At 36.6% G+C, this 24,387-nt stretch overlaps 1 protein-coding gene across 6 annotated transcripts in view; it reads right to left on the bottom strand.

Annotated features, from left to right (window-relative positions):
- Nucleotides 1–24,387, bottom strand: part of PHF14 (PHD finger protein 14) — a 200,860-nt gene that overhangs the window by 157,529 nt on the left and 18,944 nt on the right. For all 6 annotated transcript variants that reach the window (XR_005199610.1, XR_005199611.1, XM_037737312.1 and 3 more), the window contains exon 5: nt 4,843–5,002. Coding sequence is in view for 4 of the 6 variants with exons in the window: in XM_037737312.1 (XP_037593240.1) it covers nt 4,843–5,002 (160 nt within the window). In the remaining 2 variants the exon portion in view is untranslated. The remainder of the gene's footprint in view (nt 1–4,842; nt 5,003–24,387) is intronic.

Genomic DNA, 24,387 nt, shown 5'->3' with positions numbered 1-24,387 from the left:
CACAGAAATAGAAAAAAACATTATAAAATGTATATGGAACCACAAAAGACCCAGAAGAGTCAAAGCTATCCTAAGCAAAAAGAATCACACTACCTGACTTCAAATTATACCACATACCTATTGTAACCAAAACAGCATGATATTGTCATAAAACAGATACATAGAACAATGGAACAAAATAGAGAATTCAGAAACAAATCCACACACCTAAATGAATTTAATTTGAAAAAGGTCCCAGGAACATTTATTGGGGAGAAGACAGTCTCTTCAATAAATGGTGCTGGGAAAACTGGGTATCTATACTCAGAAGGAGGAAACTACACCCCTACTCTCACCATATACAAAAATCAAATCAAAATGGATTAAAGACTTAAATCTAAGACCTATGAAAATACTACAGGAAAAATTGGGGAGAATCTCCAGGACAGTGCTCTGGACAACATTTCTTGTGCGAAACTCCGCAAGCACAAGCAACCAAAGCAAAAACAGACAAAAGANTTTTTAAAAAGCAGGATCACAACAACATGGACAAAGGATACAATCATCCAACTGAAGAGACAACCCACAGAATGGGAGAAAATATGTGCAAATTACCCAACTAACAAGGTATAAATAACCAGAACATATAAGGAGCTCAAACAACTCTATAGGAAAAAAACCTAACAATCTGATTAAAAATAGACAAAAGAGTTGAATAGACATTTCTCATATGGCAAACAGGTACATAAAAAGGGGCTCAAAATCTTTGATCATCAGAGAAACGCAAATCAAAACTACAATGAAATAATATCTCAGAATTCCCTTTTCTTCACATCCTTGCCAACATTTGTTATTGCCTGTCTTTGGGATATAAGCCATTTTAACTGGGCTTATATCCCAAAGACAGGCAATAACAAAAGTTGGCAAGGATGTGGAGAAAAGGGAACCCTTGCACACTGTTGCAGAAAAAGTAAATTAGTACAACCATAATAAAGAAAAGTTTGGAGGCTCCTAAAAATTAGGTTGCCATATAATCCAGCAATCCCACTGCTAGGTATACACCCAAAAGAAAGGAAATCAGCATATTGAAGAGTATCTGCATTTCTGTATTTGTTGCAGCACTGTTTACAAGAGCTAAGATTTGGCACCAACCAAAGTTTCCATCAACAGATGGATCGGATAAAGAAAATGTGGTACATATACACAACGGAGTACTATTCATCCATAAAAACCAATGACAGCCAGTCATTTGCAACAAATGGGGTGGAACTAGAGATCATTATGTTAGGTGAAAGAAGCCAGACACAGTGAGACAAACATCTCATGTTCTCACTTATTTGTGGGATCTGAAAATCAAAACAATTGAACTCATGGAGACAGACAGTGGAAGAATGGTAAAGTTGGGAAGGCTAGTGCAGGGCAAGGGTGAAATGGTGGGGGGAGGTGGGAGATAGGTAATGAGTACAAAAACTGGAAAGAATAAGACCTACTGTCTGATAGCACAACAGGGTGACTACAGTCGATAATAACTAAATTGTACATTTACAAATAACTTCAAGAGTCTAACTGGATTGTTTTAACTCAAAATATAAATGTTTGAGACAAGAATATCCCATTCTCCATAATGTGCTTATTTCACACTGCATGCCTGTATCAAAACATCTCATGTGCCTCACGAATATATATTACCTACTATGTACCCACAGAGAGTAAAAATACAAATAAAAAATAAAAAAGGAGAGCATGCCTAAAAATTTCCCACAGTCAAGTTTATAAGACTCCTCAATAAGTAGTCGTACTCTCCATAAGATATAAAATAAAAATTTAATGACAAGAACATACTGATGGTTTTGTTACATTAAGTCACATCATTTTCTACATAGAACTTGTAGCTCCTAACAAGAATAGAAAGAAAAAGTCTAAATGACCTTATATGATAATAAACCTCAAAACCTTTTTCATTCTTTATATACATTATTCTTTCTTTTTTTCCTGTTTTCCATTTGAAGCTCACATACTAAAAGGCTTGTCGAATTTTCTTGGCTTTTTATATCTTGAATCAAACTAGTATTATGTTTTTAGAAATATTATCAAGGCCTATAATTTCCAGTACAGCCTACAGGTGAGTGTAGACATTAGCACAAGTAAGGTGTTCAAATAGTATACAAAAGAATTTTGCCAGGTTGTACCATCACAGGAGGTGTCTTTTTATGTAATGTCACAGTAGGCAAAACAAATATCGCTCAGTAAACCTAAATGGTAAAGAGGCCTTGGTTTTCTTCATTCAGAAACAACTTTGCCAGTTGCTCTGTCTATTATGACTGCATGAAGTAACCACTACTTGACAGTGTTCTAACAGAACTTTTAAATTATTAACAAGAAAAGCAGCAAAATAAATTCTCTTCCCTAAAAGGAAGTTCTGTCTTTCCAAAGCTGCCTTACTTATTCACTACAATTTATAACTAAAAATTTCAATTCTCAGGACTGGAAGTTATCAAAAAAAAATATATGTACATACTATATGAATCAGCTAATACTCCCTGATTACCTACAGCAAATGGTAGTAAGAAAGCACTAGTAGTAGCAGTAACAGCAGAGTAAGAGTAAGGCGACATTTACTGACTACTTATCATGTTATAGAAACCTGCTAATTGTTTCGCATGAATCATCTCATTTAGTTCTCTCAACACTGCTAAAGAAACTGAGGCATAAAAAGGTTACATCATTTGCCTAAAATTATAGCTAGTAAAAACAAGGAAAAAAGACCAGAATCCAAAAACAGGCAGTCCAACTTGAAAGTACACACTTTTAATGCTTACTAAACTCCCTAATAACTAGACCAATGTCAGGCCAAACTTAAATACCTACATCAAAGATACAGACCACAGATTCATGGCAATATATCAAAGCATTTGTTATATATTTTATTTTTGGAGATGACAAAGAATGGGAGGTAAGATTCTTTGGTCATTTGTCCTGAACATCAACACATGGGGTTCTCCAAGATTCCATGGTTCTCCAAGATTCCATGGTAGATTCTATGCTATCCCAGCAATCTTCTATGGCAACATTTCCCAAGGATCAGTTTACCAACTGAGGTGAAAATGAGAAAAATAAGACAAATATTTTTTACTAGAGTAAATTTTATTAAATTTTAAAGTCTATCCTTTATTTTAGGACATAATGTACCCCAGCTTTTTGATGTTAAAATATGGGAAATGATGGTGATAATGTAGATAGGTTGCTTTATTGTTATTCTTGTTTTTTTTTTGTAAAGGATGTTTAATAAAATACTGAAATATCCTTATGTGACAGAATAAAAATTTAAGTATCCCCCATCTTATACTGGAGAGGAAGAGGCAGAGAGTGATCTCCACAAAAAACAAAAGGTTGAAAATTATTCTTAATTTTAGTCACCAACCCTAGATGGTAATCTCCTGTAAAAATAAATAAATAAATAAATATGAAAGATGTCAACACCATTATGATGACAACTGCTCAAATGTGTTAACACACATGAGTGTGGATGTATTAAAAAGAACACAGGTCTTTGTGCCACTTATCAATTTAACTGCCTCTCATGCATGCTTCCATGTCTACTTTGCAATAATGGACAGAATTTATTCAGCATTTCTTCTTATAGTGAGCATGACACTAAACTCAATGGTAGAGGGAACTATAAACTCAACGGTAGAGTCATGTAGAAGGGAGGGGCTTTTCAGCAGGGATGGGTAGAGTACATCCTCCTGTGCTCTGTCCAGCCATATACACAGTCCCTCAGTGACCACACAGCCCTGGCTCAAACTGAAGATCACTTTTCCATGGCCCTCTGAATTCAGATAGCATACTCCCCAGGTTTCAAACCAGTGCCCCAGTTCTCCCTGCAGACTATACCAGTTACCTACTTGCCACAAACTGAAGACAAAATGTGGCTTAGGCTATAACCTGCATAATTCTCTCCATCCAATAGGCTGTAGTTTCTCCAACACAGCCTGAACCCTACCTAGGGTAAGAGGTCATCCTTCCAATTTTGTCATGCCTTGGATAATCTCCCTCCGTCACAGAGCACCCTTTAGAGTTTTTTAATGCCATATAGTGACTCTTTTATCATATCTTAATAATTCTTTGTACTAAACTTCTCCTTTTTAAATCACTGTATTAAGTTCTATCTCTTGATAAAAAGTCACACAGACCGGGCCGGGTGTGGTGGCTCATGCCTGTAATCCCAGCACTTTGGGAGGCCGAGGCAGGTAGACCACGAGGTCAAGAGATCGAGGCCATCCTGGTCAATATGGTGAAACACCGTCTCTACTAAAAATACAAAAAATTAGCTGGGCATGGTGGCGTGTGCCTGTAGTCCCAGCTACTCAGGAGGCTGAGGCAGGAGAATTGCCTGAACCCAGGAGGTGGAAGTTGCGGTGAGCCGAGATCGCGCCATTGCACTCCAGCCTGGGTAACAAGAGCAAAACTCCGTCTCAAAAAAAAAAAAGGTCACACAGACCTAGGTTCAAAATTGACCATTCACCAGTTTGTGGTCTTAAACTAATAAGTTATTTAAATAATCTGAGCCCTCAGTATTACGCCTATAAAACAGGAAACTTTACCATCTGCCTCATCATAGGGTCAATTATTAAGATTAAATAAGATTATGGATATTAAGGCCAATGCAGGTACTCGATAACTGGTCTTTCCTCTGGCCCTTCTCCATCTGTATCCCACTGGTCATTTAGTCTACGCCAAGAAGATACAAAGAAGCAATCAGACGAATGTGTGTAGCCTGGATTATCATAAACAGAAGAACAGAGTAGTCAAAAGCAAACATTATAAAGCAAACATAGGAACCAACATAATTAGGACATCAACCTTCCAGCATCTGTCTCCTTGAAAATTCCATCCTGGTTAGGACATAGTTCACAGCTAGGAGAAACACCACATTTACAGGCATCACAAAACCAAGGTTCAGTGGAGTTTTCAGAAGCTGAACTCATAATAGAGTCACTCTCTCCATCAACTCCATAACAACCTAAAAACAGAGAAAAACAATATAATTAAATTGTGTTTATTTTGTTAATGTCACATAAAATCACAAAAGAAAAAGAATAGTAAAGGGAAAAGATGAGGAAAAATATCTGAAAAACCAGTGATTTATAAGAAATGTATTACAATACAGAAATAAACTCATTTTATATGCTTTTTCACCTAATGTAGTATATATAATGACACACATGACATTTTAAAAATAGTTTTAGTCCTACTGCAAAAGCATTAACGGTAGGAAAACACTTAATACATTTTTAATTTAAAAAATAAAAAATGGGCCGGGCACGGTGGCTCATGCCTGTATTTCCAGCACTTTGGGAGGCTAAGGTAGGTGGATCACCTGAGGTCAGGAGTTAGAGACCAGCCTGGCCAACAAGTGAAACCTCATTTCTACTAAACACACAAAAATTAGCTAGGCATGGTGGCAGGTGCCTATAATGCCAGCTACTCAAGAGGCTGAGGCAGGAGAACAGGTTGAACCCAGGAGGCAGAGGCTCCAGTGAGCCAAGATCATGCCATTGCACTCCTGCCTGGGCAACAAGAGTGAAACTCCATCTCATAAAAAATTAAAAATAAAAAATATAAAAAATACAAGCTGTCATTAAAGAATTCAGATTATTATGGTAAATAATTAATTATGGTAAATTAATTATGGTAAATACTTATTGAGCTCCCTTTGTACCAGGTACTAAAATATATATATAAAAGACCAAACTCATGCAAAACAACATACAAACAAAAAAGTCTTTGATCTAATTTTAGAGGTGGCAGATTACACAAACAGGTATAATACAATTGTAAAGGCAAAGTTACACACCTAAAGCTATAGAACAGTTTGAAAAGTTCAGCCTAACGTTAGGCTGAGTTCCAGGCACAACTGAGCCAATCTCTAACTCTATGATGTATCTAATCTGTTTAAAAATTTTAAATTATTCTGTCTTCTGTGAAAATTTGTTGATTACTGAAATGAACAAAAACAATCAGTCATTATCCTTTTTCCTCTTCTCACTCACAAAACTCAATATACTGAGAGGATTTTGTCATTCTGTGTAGGCAGCTAATGTAATAAAAATCCTTAAAGATTCTCATGAACACATCCAACAAACAAGATAACTTGGCACTGTTCTTTACATTTTAGAGTAGGACATGTCATACTTCAATTCTACTGCACTCTGATTATCAAACGCAAAGTTTCCTTATATACATGTCTGGAATTACAAGTTACGGTTGACAATGGGACACAGGTTCGAACTGGTCAGATGCACTTACATGCGGATTTCTTTCAATGCAACACAGAATGAAAATACGGCTATGGGATACAAAACTCAGATATATGAAGCACCAACATTTCATATTCGCAAGTTCCCCACATCCGACTGTGGGACTTGAATATGTGCTAATTTTGGTATCTGCAGGGGTCTTGGAACCAATCCTCTAGGTATATTGAGGAATAACTTATATTTAAAGTTACTATTTAGGCTTTCAGATCCACCTAAAATTGTTCTTAAGTTAAAATATTTTCCTTGATTTTGAATTTAAAAGAGTGGATTATTTATCAAAGCTGCAATAAGAAATTCAGGCAGGATTTCACTAACAATATCTTGTTAAATCAGGTTTTGATCATTAAAATTCCTAAAACTCAATTGTGTCTAAAAACTCAGCATTGATAAGGTTGTCAGTACCTGAGAAACCAACAAAATCTGCTAGAAAGCAATGTCACATTCATAATCATAAATAACTCTTTCTCAGCATCAAGATGCCTAGAAGTTTGTATTACTACCAACAAAGCATAATAAACATGGAATCTGATAAATGGAAATTGAAAAGTTCTGAGAGTATTTCATTCAGACTATAAAAAACCATGCGGAACTACTTACTGACAACCAACAATAAAGAACACTTCTCTACTGATGATAGTCATGACTCCTATATAGATTTCTTTTTCCCAAATGGCGATAGACACACACTAACTTCTCATTAACAAATTTCCCTTCCTTTAAAAAGGAAGCACTGCCCTTATGTAAAACATCCTTCAAAGAAACAATTTAAAGCATATATAATAATGAATACACCACAACTTAATTCTAGTCTTGATGTATCACCTTTAGGTTTGGCCTTTTCTCCAGTCTCCTAAGACACATCTCAAGATTATTACATCTCAAAACAGGTCATTTCTAAAGATAAAATAACAATCACCCCAACATATTTTGACCAGGTTTATTCTAAGAGGGTAGGTCTTGGTGTCAAATTCTGAGGGGCACCCAACAAAGTAACCCCCAGGAAACTGATTACATTAAATAAGCCATGCTGAGAGACATGTATCAGTGATGACGACTAAAAGACTTCACCACCTATATATATTCACAGGTAAGTTTATATATATATACACACACATACATACACACATATATATATATCTCCACTGTAAGATCACATGATTATTTGAACTGGTAAACACTAACCAGACAACTAGGAGGCTAAATTAGAGCGTGACCTCTCAAAACCATCGAAGAGATTCAAACTAAAATAAATAAACAATTACAGTATATAAATAATTGAATAAATACTGAGTTAAACAAATCAACCATGAGAAAGAAAAACAGCCATATACAATTAGTAAATAATTTAAAATTACCAACGTTAATTATCTAGATGTCATTACATGTCAACAGTTACATTTAAGTATTTTATTCATATACTATTTACCTAATATAGATCATAATTAAAATAGCCTAATAGTAAGCAAAAAGGCCGGACGCAGTGGCTCACGCCTGTAATCCCAGCACTTTGGGATGCCAAGGCGGATGGATCACGAGGTCAGGAGTTCAAGACCAGCCTGGCTAAGATGTTGAAACCCATCTCTACTAAAAATACAAAAATTAGCTGGGCGTGAAGGCACGCACCTGTAATCCCAGCTACTCAGGAGGCTGAGGCAAGAAAATTGCTTGAACCTGGGAGGCGGAGGTTGATGTGAGCCAAGATTGCGCCATTGCACTCCAACCTGGGTGACAGAGTGAGACTCCATCTCAAAAAAAAAAAAAAAAAAAAAAAAAATAGCAAAAAAACCCTAAAAAGTTGGTTTGCAACTATGACTTACAGAAGCTGCTTCAAGCAACTATTTGCTATCTTTATGCTAGTCAAAGGTTTTATAACAGTGAATTTTAATATAATCTGAAAGTCAACTAGGCCTTGTGGTTCATGCCTGCAATCCCAACACTTTGGGAAGCTGAGGCAGGATGATTACTTAAGCCCAGGAGTTTGAGACCAACCTAGGCAACATAGTGACACCCTGTCTCTACAAAAAATACAAAAAAGAGTTTAGCCAAGCACGCTGGCACACACCATAGTATCGGCTGCTACAGAGGCTGAGGTGGGGGAATTGCTTGAGCCTGAGATGTGGAGGGTGCAGTGAACCAGCCTGTGCAACAGAGCAAAATCTCATGTCTAAAAAGTATATATGTATTTTCAGATTATGCATGTGCATGTATATATATATATATATAAAATATATAATATATAGATTTATTTTATATATACCATATTAATAGTTATGCTAATTATAGTTACTATTAAGTTATAAATTAAACTATATATAATTTTATGTAATTAATATTTTAATATACTTTCATACATAATTATTTATATCATACGTATACACACACAGTCTGAAAGTCATATAAAACGTCAAAGAAAAGACTTAAAAGGAACTAAACATGGCTAGGCACAGTGGTTCACGCCTGTAATCCCAGCACTTTGGGAGGCAGAGGCGGGTGGATCACAAGGTAAGGAGTTCGAGACCAGCCTGACTAACATGATGAAACCCCGTCTCTACTAAAAATGCAGAAATTGCTCAGATGTGGTGGTGCACATCTGTAATCCCAGCTACTCAGGAGGCTAACACAGGAGAATTGCTTGAACCTGGGAGGCAGAGGTTGCAGTGAGCCAAGATCACAACTGCACTCCAGGCTGGGTGACAGAGTGAGACTTCATCTCAAAAAAAAAAGGAACTAGACTATAGCACACAAGATAAGCAAGGGAATCAAAACTCATTAATTTCTTTAGTGTTATTAAATTGTGGTTGGCAATCATCTTCATCACCTTGTCAAGATACATATTATTTTAAATGCACTATCATAAAATTAAAAGGAAATACAATTTTCTTCTTGGGAGCAGTTTTATTTCCAATAAAAGAGCAAAATGTTATATTCAAAGAAAAATCATAAAATGAAACAATAAATATCATCAATCTATTTTGTCAATGTGCTATGCAATACCACACGGGAAAAAAATAAATTTTCTTTACAAAACAATGTTCCTTTGAAACAAATTCAAACTAGATAAAAGCTGCATTCACACAAGTAGGTAATTACCAGAGAATAAAGCCCTTAAGGAGCTATCCAATTGATTAACTTCATTCAGCCAAATTAAGGTAAATTACACAGTTCACACTTTTTAAAATAAAGACAATTTTCAATTATATTTTTAAAGAGAATTCCACACACACATGGCAAATGTGCACATTTGGACAGAGTTTTAAACCTCCTACAAACAGCCTTAGGAAAGATTTCTGAGACCCATTCCCAGGAAATTCTTCCTTTGTAATCTGGAAGATCGGTGTGCAAGCTCAAAGAACAACCAGCAAGTGGATAAGTATTTCTTCTTCAGCTTCACTATCCCTAAAAAATGATCCATACTGTGTCATTACCGTTACAAGGTTCTTTAGTTGCCACTTTTACCTGTCGCTTATCCCGTATTTCTCTGTCATACCAGTTGGGTTTACTGAGCTCTAGACCAAAGTTCTAGCACAGTATATCTGCTTCAATTCATTTTAACTGATGACTAAATACGTTCTAAAATCTTTCTTTCTTCCATATAAAACATGAATACGGGAAAACATATTTTCTTTTTCATATGGGTAAACAAAATAAACAAGGTATAAACATATAAAACTCATTTCATGGCCAGGCGCAATGGCTCACGCCTGTAATCACAGCACTTTGGGAGGCCAAGGCGGGCGGATCACGAGGTCGAGAGATCGAGACCATCCTGGCCAAAATGGTGAAACCCCGTCTCTACTAAAAGTACAAAAATTAGCTAGGCATTGGGGCGCATGCCTGTAGTCCCAGTAACTCGGCAGGTTGAGGCAGAATTGCTTGAACCCAGGAGGTGGCGGTTGCAGTAAGCCGAGATCGTGCCACTGCACTCCAGCCTGGCACCTGGCGACGGAGCAAGACTGTCTCAAAAAAAAACTCATTTCATAAGTGCTCAATGTATTTCCAATGGGTAATATAGAAGACACATTTCTATGACTATTTAATTAGGATCGATCTTTGACTAACATATGTAATGTGCACAAATCATATTTAAGAAAAAAAAACAGTATGTGTTCACAATTGTTTTGACTTGTACAAAGGTAAGGACAATTCAAACCAGTGGAAATGTTCCCCATTCAGCTTTTCACACAAGGGCCAGTGGACTTTCAGTCTTTGACCTTCTAGCTATGTAACTTTGAACACACCAAATCTCTAAAGCTTAGTTACTTCATCTGCAGTATGTGTTTGATAACATCTACCCTAATTATATTTCAGTATTTATAAAACAGGTATATAAATGTTGCCTTTTAAAAACTTAAAACACTTTTCCTGCACTTAATATATCACTAGACCTTTGACTATGAAACTCATCAATAAAAAAGATTTTAGAATGAGTAATAAGAGAAAGAAAGTACTGACAACATGCATGATACATGTCAGAAATATATCCTAAAGCAGTGATCCCCAACCTTTTTGGCACCAGGGGCTAGTATCACAGAAAACAATTTTTCCACAGATGGAAGAGGGAAATGGTTTTAGATGAAACTGTTCCACCTCAGATCATCAGGCAACAGATTCTCATTAAGAAGTATGAAACTTAGATCTCTCCCATGTGCAGTTCACAACAGTGTACACACTTCTATAAGAATCCAATGCTGCCACTGATCTAAAGGGAGGTGGAGCTCAGGCTGTAATGCTCGCTCACCAGCTGCTCACTCTCTGCTGTTAGGCCTGGTTCCTTATAGGCCAAGGACTAGTACCACCTGGTTGGGGACCCCGTCCTAAAGCATGAAAGAAGTAATGTACCGAATGGTTATAACTTAAACATATTTTACTATCCAATAAACTCTCCTAAGGATGTCTTTTTGTATACACTAAAAAACAAAAATGGCCTTAGGCTAGGCTAACAGTAAACTGAAAAATAAATAGGGGGGGAACATCTCTTAGTAAGCCTTCTCTCATTTAATGACTAGCAACTAAACCTGAAGACAACTACTGGTAAGTACACTACCTAACTTCTGACACGTACTAACATATAGCCGATATTTTCCTTCAGACACACTGCAATCAGTATGTCACGATAAGTGATACTAGCATCAGAGGTAACCTAATATTAGAAGATCTTGCCACAAAGATATTTATACTAAGTGACACATCATAGCCCTCAAATTTCAAAAAGAAAAGAGATTTCGATGACATGGGCATTCTGAAAAGTAATTACAGTATACAACTATAAATTCAATAAGCAAAATTTGGCAAACTATCTTTTAGCAAAATCTTAAAAACTTTATGTATGCCATTACTTGAGAATAAGCATATTTCTCCAAAAAAAAAAAAAAAAGAAGAAGAAGATAAAGAAAATCCAACAAAATACTCTTGCTGTCTGGATATCAGGACAATTGGAAATGTTTTTTTCTTCTCTCTGTTCTGTTTTCCACATTTTATTTAACATTCATGTATTAGGATGGATAAATAGTTTTCTCTAAACAAAGTAATCATGAAGTTCACATTTAACCATGAGATGTTTTTTAAAAATTGCACAGCTGAATTACAATACGGAAGTCTGTGACTGTAAGCACCTGAATTTAAAAACGGAAGACTCTAGCAACACTAGCTTCTTAGTACACGTTTTTAAATTTCCCTTTCTTTGGATTGAGTTTTAGATAAAAATTCATTTTGAAGCTTAAAAATGTGTCCCAAAAGAGTTAAGGAAAAAAATAATCTACAGATGTTAACTGTATGGAAAATTATAAACAATAAAAAAAAGCACAAAGTTAAAGAAAACAGAACAGGATGGAAAACATAACAAATATTTACAATAATGGAAAATATTTGCAACACATATAACAAACAACATTAAAAAAGAATTTCAGTAAGTCAATGAGAAAAAGACAAAAAAGAACCTATTAAGAAATGACTAAGCTTTTCTTTTCTTTTTTTTGAGACAGAGTTTCTTTCTTGTTGCCCAAGCTGGAGTGCAATGGTGTGCGATCTCAGCTCACTGAAACCTCAGCCTCCTGGGTTCAAGCAATTCTCCTGATTCAGCCTCCCGAGTAGCTGGGATTATAGGCGCCTGCCACCACGTCTGGCTAATTTTTTGTATTTTTAGTAGAGACGGGGTTTCACCATGTTAGCCAGGCTGGTCTCGAACTCCTAACCTTAAGTGATTCACATGCCTCAGTCTCCCAAAGTGATGTGATTACATGCGTGAGCCACCCACCTGGCCAAGAAATAAATATGCTTTTCACGAGATGGCGCCAAAAGTGAAGGAAGCTCCTACACCAGCTAAAGCTGAAGCCAAAGCAAAGGCTTTGAAGGCCAAGAAGGTAGTGGTTGAAAGGTGTCCACAGCCACAAAAAAAAAAAGGAAGATCCATACATCTCCCACCTTCCAGCAGCCCAAGACACTGAGACTCTGGAGGTAGCCCAGATATTCTCGGAAGAGCGCCTCCGGAAGAAACAAGCTTGACCACTATGTTATCATCAAGATTCCACTGACCACTGAGTCTGCCATGAAGAAGACAGAAGACAACAACATACTTATATTCATTGTGAACATTAAAGCCAACAAGCACTGGATCAAACAGGCTGTGAAGGAGCTCTTTGACAGTGATGTGGCCAAGGTGAACACCTTGACTCAGCCTGATGGAGAGAAGAAGGCATAGGCTCAACTGGCTCTTGATTGCAATGCTTTGGATGTTGCCAACAAAATTGGAATCATCTAAACAGTCCAGCTGGCTAATTTGAAATATATGTATATGTTTTCACCAGAAAAAAAAAAAAAGAAGAGAAATGACTAAGAAAATGACAGGCAGGTAACAGCAAATAAAATGCAAATGGCCAAAAGATACTAAATTTCACCAATAATAAGGTCAACGCACATCATAATAAAGAGATCATATCCAAAAGAAAAAAGAAAGTTTACAAATATGCAATGTTATCAAGCAGTTTGTGCATTGTTGGTAATTAGTACAGTCTTTTTGGTACTCAATCTAGAAATTGTTTTTAAAAGTTTAAATACACTTATCTTTAGACTCAGAAATTTTACTTCTAGGTATCTATCCCACAGAAATTATTACATAAATATACATGGCACATGTTTGTCAGTACTATATATAAGTGAAGAACTTGAAACAAAAAAAAATACATTATGGTTGAGCCATTCTATGTATCATTAAAAAGAATAAAATATCCTATATACAGTGACATGAAAAGAATTACAGAATTAAAAGATGAGTGAAATAAAGCAAGTTGTAGAAAAATATTTTTGGGGTTTATCCCATTTATTTAAAGGTGGAGAGAGAAAAATGGTGGATAGAACAGAGAGAGAGATACAGAGAAAGAGTGAGAGAAAGAGAAGTGTTTGTGTATATACAAGGGCCTGCTTAAAGGACTCTCACTGGTCAAATTTGGACAATGTAAGTATCAGAAAGAGCAATCAGATAATAGATTGTAACACATGAGCTCACAGTAATACTGAAAAGGAAAAAAAGGGCAAGAGAATTTCTTTACACAGTAAATGCTTCCTAATAAACGTAGGAGGAATCACAGCATTAGAAAATCTCCATCTTGCAGCCCACATATGCAATCAGTGTAACTTTAATCAGTGACTTTGACAAGGATGCTAAAACTATTAAGTGCAAAGTTCCTGGAGAACAGCATATGTAAAGTTTCAAAGTTATTACTCCACAGGTTTCTCATTAATTACAAAAAGAAAAAAAAACCCTCAAAATTAAAAGGTCTGTGGTTGACACCACCTAAACTATCACCAATAGTGCAATAAACTGACATATATATTTGAGATGGAAACTCGCTCTGTTGCCCAGGCTGGAGTGCAGTGGTACAATCTCAGCTTACTGTAACCTCCACCTCCCAGGTTCAAGTGATTCTTGTGCTTCAGTCTCTCGAGTAGCTGGGATTGCAAGCTAATTTTTGTGTTTTTTAGTAGAGACAGGGTTTTGCCATGTTGGTCAGGCTGGTCTCGAACTCCTGACCTCAAGTGACCCGCCCACCTTGGCCTCCCAATGTGCTGGGATTACAGGAATAAGCCACTAAGCCCAGCCACATTATACATCTTTTGATGTGATACAATGGGAAGTAAACACCAGCACTAATATAGTATTCTTACCAAAAGAAAAAAAAAAGTTTTAAACTAAATCCAATCACAAGAAAACAATCAGATATATCCAGACTGAGAGACATTCAACATGACATTATAAAAACTAAGATTCTTCAATATGTCAATATCATGACCACCACAAAAAGGCAGAAAAATTGTTCTAGATTAATAAAGGCTAAAGAGAGATAACACAAGCGCAACTCATGGTACCTAAACGGATCCTGTGGGGTGTGGAGAAACCATAGTGACAGTAGAGGTATAGAGATTTTAAGAAGAGTGTGCATAATATTGGTTATTAAATTAAAAATATCTATTTGTGTATGTGGAAGAGCAAGCCAAAAAAAAAAAAAAAAGCCTGGAAGAATGAACACTAAAGTTTTAAACATATTTACCTCTAGGTAGTATACTTATGAGAGATGTTTTCTTTCTCTTTGCTTTCTTTTTCTTTTCTTTTCTTTCTTTCTTTCTTTTTTTTTGAGACAAAATCCTACTCTGTAGCGCACACTGGGGTGCAGTGGAACAATCTTGGCTCACTGCAGCCTCGACCTCCCTGGCTCAATGATCCTCTGCCTCAGCCCCCCAAGTGGTTGGGATTACAGGCGTGAGCCACTACACCTGGCTAACTTTTGTATTTTTTGTAGAGATACGGTTTCACCACATTCCCTAGGCTGGTCTCAAACTCCTCAGCTCAAGTGATCCATCCACCTCAGCCTCCCAGAGTGCTTGGATTACAGGCGTGAGCCACCGCACCCAACTGGGAGATGTTTTCTTAGCTTATTGATATTGATGTTTTCTACAATGGACATATATTTACATAATAAAATAAAGTTTAAAAACCCCTGTACACAAGGTGGAAAGTACAAGGGGCAGATGGGGTAGATACATACCAAGTTGTTAACAGTGAATCCCTATGCAAAGAGAAGTAGAGTTGAGACAGAGAGCATAACTATTTTACATATCTATTTATGTTACTAATAATTTTTTAAAAATTTAATCAATTAAGATTTTTCAAGATAATAAACTTGTACTGTGTATGGGATTCATGCTTAATGTAGATTTTAGCTGTTCTTGTCACAAAAACAAAAAAATGGGTAATTTCTGCAGAAGGATGGACTCAGTAAAATTTTTAAAAATTGGGTAATTATGTGACATGATGGATATGTTCATTTTCTTCACTACAGTAACCTTTTTACTATCTATATGTATCCCATAACAACAAACTGTATACCTTAATATATACACAATAAAATATTTAAAAATAAAATTTTAAAGATTTTTCAATCTCCAAATAATAGGCGGACAAATACGTAGTAAACACTGGCTTAATGCCTATGTATTTAGGTTATATTTGTGGAACATGAGGAATCTAGATAAATGAAAAAGACATATGAAAGCCCCCAAACACTGTAGAAAAAGGCAAGTCATTCAAATGGTCAGGGTATGGGATCACAGAGAGTCTTGCTATTACTGAACTTCACTTTTAAGGGACAGAATGATTTTAAGCAGAAAATAATATGAACAGACATGCACTTCAGAAAAATCACCCCTGAAGACAGTAGAGGAGCTGGAGCAAGAAGAGGCACATCTGTTTAGCAATACTACCCAAGCTTCCATCTGCATGGACCCCTAACCTTCTATTGGCACTCACACCATTATCTTTTGACATCTGCATTTCATTTTTGCCAGACTGTGCTTGCCCTCACCATTATTAAGAGGAATAAAAAGTCTTAATTTTTAGAAATCTCACTGTGAATCTGATACTTGCCTTATACCAGAAACCATACGTCATTCTACATTGCTCTGGCTCCTCCCATGACCCATGCCTGTGGCTGTCTATCCAGCATGACATCATCCACATTGTAAAGTTCCTTGTGTCCCCCCATGTTTGCTTTCTTCTAAACCAATGTCTCTCAAAGGATGATGGTCCCCATTTCTTGCATGGGAATCTTGAGGCATCTTTTAAAATGATACACATTAGAGGAGGCTGAGGCAGGAGAATCACTTGAACTTAGGAAGTAGAGATTGTGGTGAGCTGATGTCGTGCCACTGCACTCCAGCCTGGGCAACAGAGTGAGACTGTTTCAATATAAGCACACATAAAAAACCAAACAGAAATAAGTAATAATTTCCTCTACTGCATAAACTGTGCAAAAAGCCTATGGCTAACATCATAATGATAAGAAACTAGAAGCTTGTCCACAAATATAAGGTATGAGGCAAAGATATCCTCTGTCACTACTGCTTTCAACATCAGGTAATAAGACAAGAAAGGGAAATAAAAATATACACATTGGAAAGGAAGAAATAAAATTATCTTTGCTTTCAGATAACATGACTGTCTACACAGAAAATCTGGAAGAAAGGACAAAAACACTCCGGGAACTAAGAAGCAATTATAGCAAGACTGTAGCATACAAACTTAATATACAAAAGCCAATTTCATTCTTATATACTGGCAATGGACAAGTAGAATTTGAAATTAAAAACAAAATTCTACTTACATTAGCACCCCCCCCAAAAAACAAAACACTTAGATATAAATCTAACAAAATATTGCCAAGATCTCTATGAAGAAAACTCTAAAACTCTGATAAAAGAAATCAAAGAACTAAATAAATGTTTATTATGTTCATGAATAAAACAGCTCAATATCGTCAAGAAGTCATTTCTCTCCAACTTGATCTATTCAACACAATCCCAATCAAAAATTCAGCAGGTAATTTTGCAGATATTGGAAACTAATTGTAAAGTTTACACAGAAAGGCAAAAAATCCAGAAGAGCCAACATAATATTGAAGGAAAAAAAAAAAACGTCAAAGGAGTGACACTACTCAACTTCAAGACTTACTATGAAGCTGCAGTAATCAAGACAATGTGGTAATCAAAGAATAGTCAAATAGGTCAGTCAATTAATGAACTGAGCCCAGAAAAAGACCCACATAAATATAGTCAACTAATCTTTGTCAAAGGAGCAAAGGCAATACTATGGTACAGATAGTTTTTTTAAGAAATGGTGACAGAACAACTAAACACATACATGCAAAAAATGAATTCAGAGACAGACCTTATACCCTTCACAAAAATTAACTCATAATGGATGATAGACCCAAATGTGAAATGCAAATTATAAAAATTTTTAAATTTTTAATTAAGAAAATTATAAAACTAGAAAATAACATGGGAGAAAATCTAGATGACCTTGGGCATAGCAACAACTTTTTAGGTATAAGGCCAAAAGTATAACCAACCAAAAAAAAAATAATTTATAAGCTGGACTCCATTAAAATATAAAACTGCTCTGTGAGAGATACTATATCAAGAGAATAAAAAGACAAGCTACAGACTGCAAGAAAATATTTGCAAAAGACCTATCTGATAAAGAACTGTTATCCAAAATATACAAGAACTCTTAAAACTTAACAATCCAATTTTTAAAAATGGGCAAAAGATCTGAAGAGGCACCCCATCCAAGAAGACATACAAAAGGCAAATGAAACTGGGTGTAGTGGCTTACGCCTGTAATCCCAGCACTTTGGGAGGCCGAGGCAGGCAGAACACTTGATGTCGGGAGTTCAAGACCAGCCTGGCCAACGTGGTGAAACTCTGCCTCTTCTAAAAATAAAAAATTAGCAGGGTGTGGTGGTGTGTGTCTTTAATCCCAGCTACTCAGGAGGCTGAGGCACAAGAATCACTTGAACCTGAGAGATGGAGGTTGCAGTGAGCCAAGGTCGTGCTACTGCACTCCAGCGGGAACAACAGAGCAAGACTCCATCACAAAAAAAAAAAAAGAAAGGCAAATAAACATATGAAAAGATACTCCACATTGTACAACAGAAACTCCAATCACATAACATACAAAATCAATAATACAGCAGAAACTCCAAAATTAAAAAGGGAAATGAGAAATTATTTATACAAGAGAATGAGAGTAGTAGCATAATTTTTTAAGTCAACATTTATTTTTGACCTTGTTTTGTAATTTGCATCTTTACTTTGAACATACATAAAGTTTAGAGAATTCAAATTACTAACAACAAATTAATTATACAACATAAAGTTTCACCTAAAGAGGTGAAAAACTATTCAGGTTCCCTATTTGTGAGTCATATATAGGCTAGCTTTCAAAAAGCTTACAAAGTCTTACACGCCCAAGCAACAATTCCTTCTCCTTATCTAACTTTCTTCTTTCTCTATAATAAAATAGGTCTCCAATTCTGATGAATTAGTTTTTGGAATTAAATGAGTATTCATTAACAAATTCTCAAAACATTTATAACTTGGACTGCCATCAGAACCAGTTAAATCAATCACACAAGGAGAGTTGTTACCTGACTTTATATAGATACAACATCCTGTTGACTTAATTGGCATTACCACTCACCTTGATCATCTTATTTGTCTGCCTTGACTCAGACTTTTTAAATGTTTCTGAAAATCAAAGCTACCTTAGAAAGAAGGTAGATTTTCCAATACTGAGGATATACATCTAAAGCAGGGGTCCTATTATGAACTTGTAATAGCTGTAAGCATGTCAGTGGGACTAATGTTGTACCCTTCCAGAAATCTATGTTCATCTGAACAATGAATCTACTGGGAAAGAATTCATCCTAAGTTAAGAGTCCAAGGAGCAAAACATGACTCAAAAACAGAACAGAGAGCAAGATTCATTTTGAAATTTACATGGAACTGGTCCCCAGTGGACTCAATCTTGTGTCCTAAAGTAAAAGCTACAGTAAAAGAGTAGCTTACTATCACAGATGAGAGACATTGAGACCACAAGGCATCAGCAGCCCAAGTATCAACAAGAGACAGTACCCTCAAAGCAGATGAGGAACTATATATTCAAATACCTCCAGGGACTAGGCAACTAATAAAAATGAGTAAGTGGGTTGAGAGAGGACTGTGGTGAACTGGAGACCACAGGCCTTACTAGAAGGGGCAGCCTTATTAAGCTCCAGCGATTGTGCTAGAACAAAGTGAAAACTACTGCAAGGGCAGGCATATGCCTTTAATGCCTTTAGTCGCAGCTACTCGGAAAGCTGAAACAAGAAGACTGTTTGAGCCCAGGAGTTTGAGGCAAGCCTAGGACACTCCATCACTTTTAAAACATCATCATCAACAACAACAAAAAATCCTAGTGCCACCAGAACTTTGCAAAAGAAGCTTGAAATACTGAATGTGTAAGATTTCCCAATGTCTAAATGTTAGCAACCAATTCAATTAATTTAAAACTATCCTGGCCTCAAAAAATACATCCCTAGTCAATGACCACAACCTAACAAGTAGACCTAAGAATGACCTAAGTAGTAGAGACGGTACTTAGCATTATAATGAAGCAGGGAAAAATAGAGATAGTGCCTTCAGCATCAGAAGAGAATCACCAAAACTAACAGAACTCATCATGACTGTATCACACATCAGCAATATTCATGGATATAAGCAGCAGTAACATATTTGTGATCATCAGTGATCCATATAACAATGCCAAAGCAGCTGCCACTCCTGAGTTAACATATTCTTTACCTGCTCCCAGGAATTTGAACCACACCTGGAGAAGAAAAATACACATACATACAACCATGTTTACTTTTCTCATTACCACTAATATCATATTCATTCATATGAATAAATTTTACATACCTCCCCAAATCTCTAGCTCCTCCCTGTCCCTACTCTCTGCTAATGGCTTTGCTTCCTATTTCACTGAGAAAAGAAGAAATATTTTAAAAATAACTTAAACATGCTCCAACTACCACATCTAACAACCTGCCTACATCTGGAACCATATATCCTTTTTTCCCTAATTACTATGGTTACTCTTATCTACTCAATCTCTCCACTTGATACTGGATCTCATTCCCTCTAAGCTTGCACTCAAAGCCTCTGTTCCTGCAATTGTTCCTTTTTCTTTCCTTAATTATTTTCCTTATATCACCAATTCTCCCATTCCACTGAGTCAATTCCATCAGCACACAACATGCTATATAATCTCTGCACATGTGTTAGGCAGCCTCTAAGATAGTCCTTAATAATCAATGCCTCCTGGTATTTACATTCTTAGACTGTCCCCACCTACATCTGACTAGGGTTGAACAGCTGAATATGGCAGAAATGGTTATATGCACTACCAATATTAGATTATAAAATATACTAGCACTCTGATACAATTGCTTCCATCTCTTTCTCTCTTTGATCACTTATTCTGAAGCCAGCTGCCCTGTCACGAAGACATTTATGCAGCCTATAAGAGAGGTTCATGCAGTAAGAAACTGAGGTCTCTGTCCAACAGCCACCAAAGAACTGAAGCCTACCAACAACTATTTGACTCAGCTTAGAAGCAAATCCTCCAGGTCCAGCCAAACCTTGAAATGACTACAGCCCAGGCTACAGCTTTGATCTGCAACTTCATGAGAGACTCTAAGCCAGAACAACCCAACCAACTGCTCCCAGATTCTTAACCCTTAGAAATCATGTGAAATCATAAATGTTTGTTGCTTTAAGCTGCTATGTTTTGAGATAATTTGTTCCACAGCAACAGATAACTAATACAGCATCTAAAATAAGAAGAAAAAAAATCCTCCAACAATTTCACATCCCTTTTAGCTAAGGTCTCATCTCCTGGCTTCTCTTTATATAAACACTCATCATAGGAATTCCATTTAGTCACTTTTTGCACTTTCCCTTCTTTTATTCTCACTTGAACTCTCTCAGTTCAAGAACGCCAATGACTCTCATATTACTGAATTCAATGATATATTCTCAATTAAAATGGGTTTTTGCTCTGCTTAAGGATATTAAATTCTACTACGGAGAAACAAAATGAGATAAAGCTTGTATGTGTTATGTATAGATAAAAAGTAAGCAAAGCATGTATGCATTAAATACAGACAAAAAAGGACCAAGAGTTACCTAACATTCTTGAGGCAAATATGCAAAAGGCACCAAAGAGTCAGAATACATTAAATATACATGAGACACTTAGAACTCAGTATTTGTGAGAACTTAATGTGGCTACACATTAGTGATACCTAGTCTGTGCACTGACTAATAAATACAAATAACACCTATGACTGTTCAGCAGATGGAAAGCTAACGCCATGACCAGGCATACTTGTTCCTGTATCGTCTTGAAAGTGTGTGTATCTTTGGCCCATGGCACCTACCATGTGGGCTCTGGTTCTCACAACCGCAGCACTGGTAAAGAATGTTGATAAGGCAAAACATGTAAACACTATGTACTCCAGAGTTTAGGTAGTACGGTCCTTCTATCCTACTTAGATCCCAGCCTAAATGTGTTAACTTATCCTCTATCATTTCCTTTTCTTCTGTTTATATTTATTTAATGAATCATGTGATATAAACATTTTATCAGTTAGCTTTTTTCCCAATAACCTTTGGGATAGCTTGCCTGGTGGTGTTTTTGAAGTCCAGCGTTGAATTAGGGTGATTTCTCACTCTTAAAAACACTATTTGACACATTTACTGACTTTACCTTTTTGAAACATTTTTCTCTGGGTCATCACCCATAGTTCTCATATCTCACTGGCTATGTGTTCTCCATGTCCTCTATAGCCCTAGGATGACTTTGTTACAAACATTTAGTCTTACATCTTTTCATAACATCTTCAGGCTGGTAAGTCCCAAATTTATATTTCTAGTCCTAACATCTTATATAAACACAGTTTAAAAACCAAACTTTTACTATCTACCTCAAAACCAACTCCTCTCTTAGATAATTGCAATGGTCTCCTAAAGAGTTTCCTGGTTTCCCACCTTAGAACCACTTCAGTCTACTCCCACCCAGCAGTCGGAGTAATCCTTCCAAAATATGAATCAAACCATATTAATCCTCTGCCCAAAACCCTGTTATGGTTTTCTATATGCATCATAATAAAATCTAAAATCAGTACCAAAATCTGCAAAACCCCAGCTGAATTACTCCCATCTCTACTCCCACCATTAGCCAGCTTTCTCACCCAGTTCTAGCCATACAAACCTCTGTAGCATTATACAAACATTCTAAACACTTTACCACTTCAAGATCCTTTTATTTTTGAAGACAGAGTCTCACTCTGTTGCCTAGACTGGAATGCAGCGGCTCGATCTCAGCTCACTGCAACCTCTACCTCCTGGGTTCAAGCTATTCTGCCTCAGTCTTCTGAGTAACTAGGACTACAGGCACGTGCCACCACGCTCAGATAATTTTTTGTATTTTTAGTAGAGACGGGGTTTCGCCATGTTGGGCAGACTGACTTTGAACTCCTGACCTCAAGTGATCCACCGCCTCAGCCACCCAAAGTGCTAGGATTATAGGCATGGGCCACTGTGCTAGGCCAACATCTTTACATTCACAACTCCCTCTGCTTGCAGTGCTCTTTCCCGATAGATTCATATGACTTAGTCCTTATTTTCAGGTCACTGCTCAAATATCCTCTTATCAGAGTGGGCTGGACTTCTCTTATCAACTTTTTTTTTTTTTTGAGACAGTCTCCCTCTGTCACACAGGCCAAAGTGCACTGGCGCAATCTTGGCTCACTGCAGCCTCCACCTCCTGGGTTCCAGTGAATTTCCTGCCTTAGCCTCCCGAGTAGCTGGGATTACAGGCACGTGCCACCACACCCAGCTAATTTTTATATTTTTAGGACAGATAGGGTTTCATCATGTTGGCCAGGGTGATCTCAAACTCCTGATCTCAGGTGATCTGCTCACCTCGGCCTCCCACAGTGTTTGAATTTACAGGCATAAGCCACCATGCCCAGTTCCTTACTTACTTTTATAAATACAACTTCTGGCAACTCACCCAACCACCCTCAGGCTTAGCATTCCTATACTCCTTGTCCTACTTCATTTTTCTTCAGAATCCGGGCCACCACCTGAGAGACATTAATTGGTTTGTTTACTGCTTGTCTGTCCAGACATTAAGTTCCACCAGGTCAGCAACTCGTACATTCTATTTCATATGCATAAAATTTACAGAATACCAAGCACATAGAAGGTACTCAACAAGCATTACTGAAAAAATAAATAAATGAGTAACAATAACAGGAGATATTCCCACAGCAAGTGTTAGCAGCAAGAAAGGACAGCTCCACATGAAGACAAGAGGATTAGCTAGAGAATCACAGATCCTGCCAAGTCCCACAAGCCCAGCAGACTCCCAGAATTACTTGGGACAAGAGCTATAATACCAGAAAGGCAGGTGAGAGAAAGGCCATACAAATGCTGTTCTTTGGTAGTACAGCCCTGATTTAAAAAAATAATAATAATTAATTGGTAAGAAAAAATAATAACTTTACCACAGACAAAACAGAAAGATACCGTCTCAAACAAGTGATCAAAATAGTATTACCAGTATTCTAAATTGGTAGGCTTATGCAACAAAACTGAGGAAAAAAGTAATAGTAATATCACCAGTAACTGCACAAATAAATATCATATGCTTCCTAATACAATGCACTAAGAATACTACATAACTTCTGTGGTATTCCTGCCAAAAACATATAACCCAAATCTAATCATATTAGGAACATTCTGTAACAACAAAACAAAAAAAAAACTGGTCTATATTTAAAAATGTCTATGACATAAAACACAGACACTCAAAATTGTTCCACATTAAAGGTGACTAAATAGACATGACCATTAAATGCAATACATAATCCTGGATTTTATTTTGCTAGAAATGACATTGTTGGGACAATTGGCAAAATCTGAATACGATCTGTAGATTAGATAACAGTATTTCATCAATGCTAACTTCTTGCCTTTGATAATTTTATGGTTATATAAGAGAATGCCCTTTTTTTGTTTTGTTTGTTTTTGGTTTTTTTTTTTTTTTTTTTTTTTTTTTTTTTTTTTTTTTTTTCTGTGTCTCTCTCTGTCTCCCAGGCTGGAGTTCAGTGGCGAGGTCTCGGCTCACTACATCCTCCACCTTCCT

This window comes from Cebus imitator, unplaced genomic scaffold, assembly GCF_001604975.1.
Source record: "Cebus imitator isolate Cc_AM_T3 unplaced genomic scaffold, Cebus_imitator-1.0 Scaffold37, whole genome shotgun sequence".
In the NCBI taxonomy this organism is placed as follows: domain Eukaryota; kingdom Metazoa; phylum Chordata; class Mammalia; order Primates; family Cebidae; genus Cebus; species Cebus imitator.
This window is presented reverse-complemented; position numbering and strand designations above follow the sequence as displayed.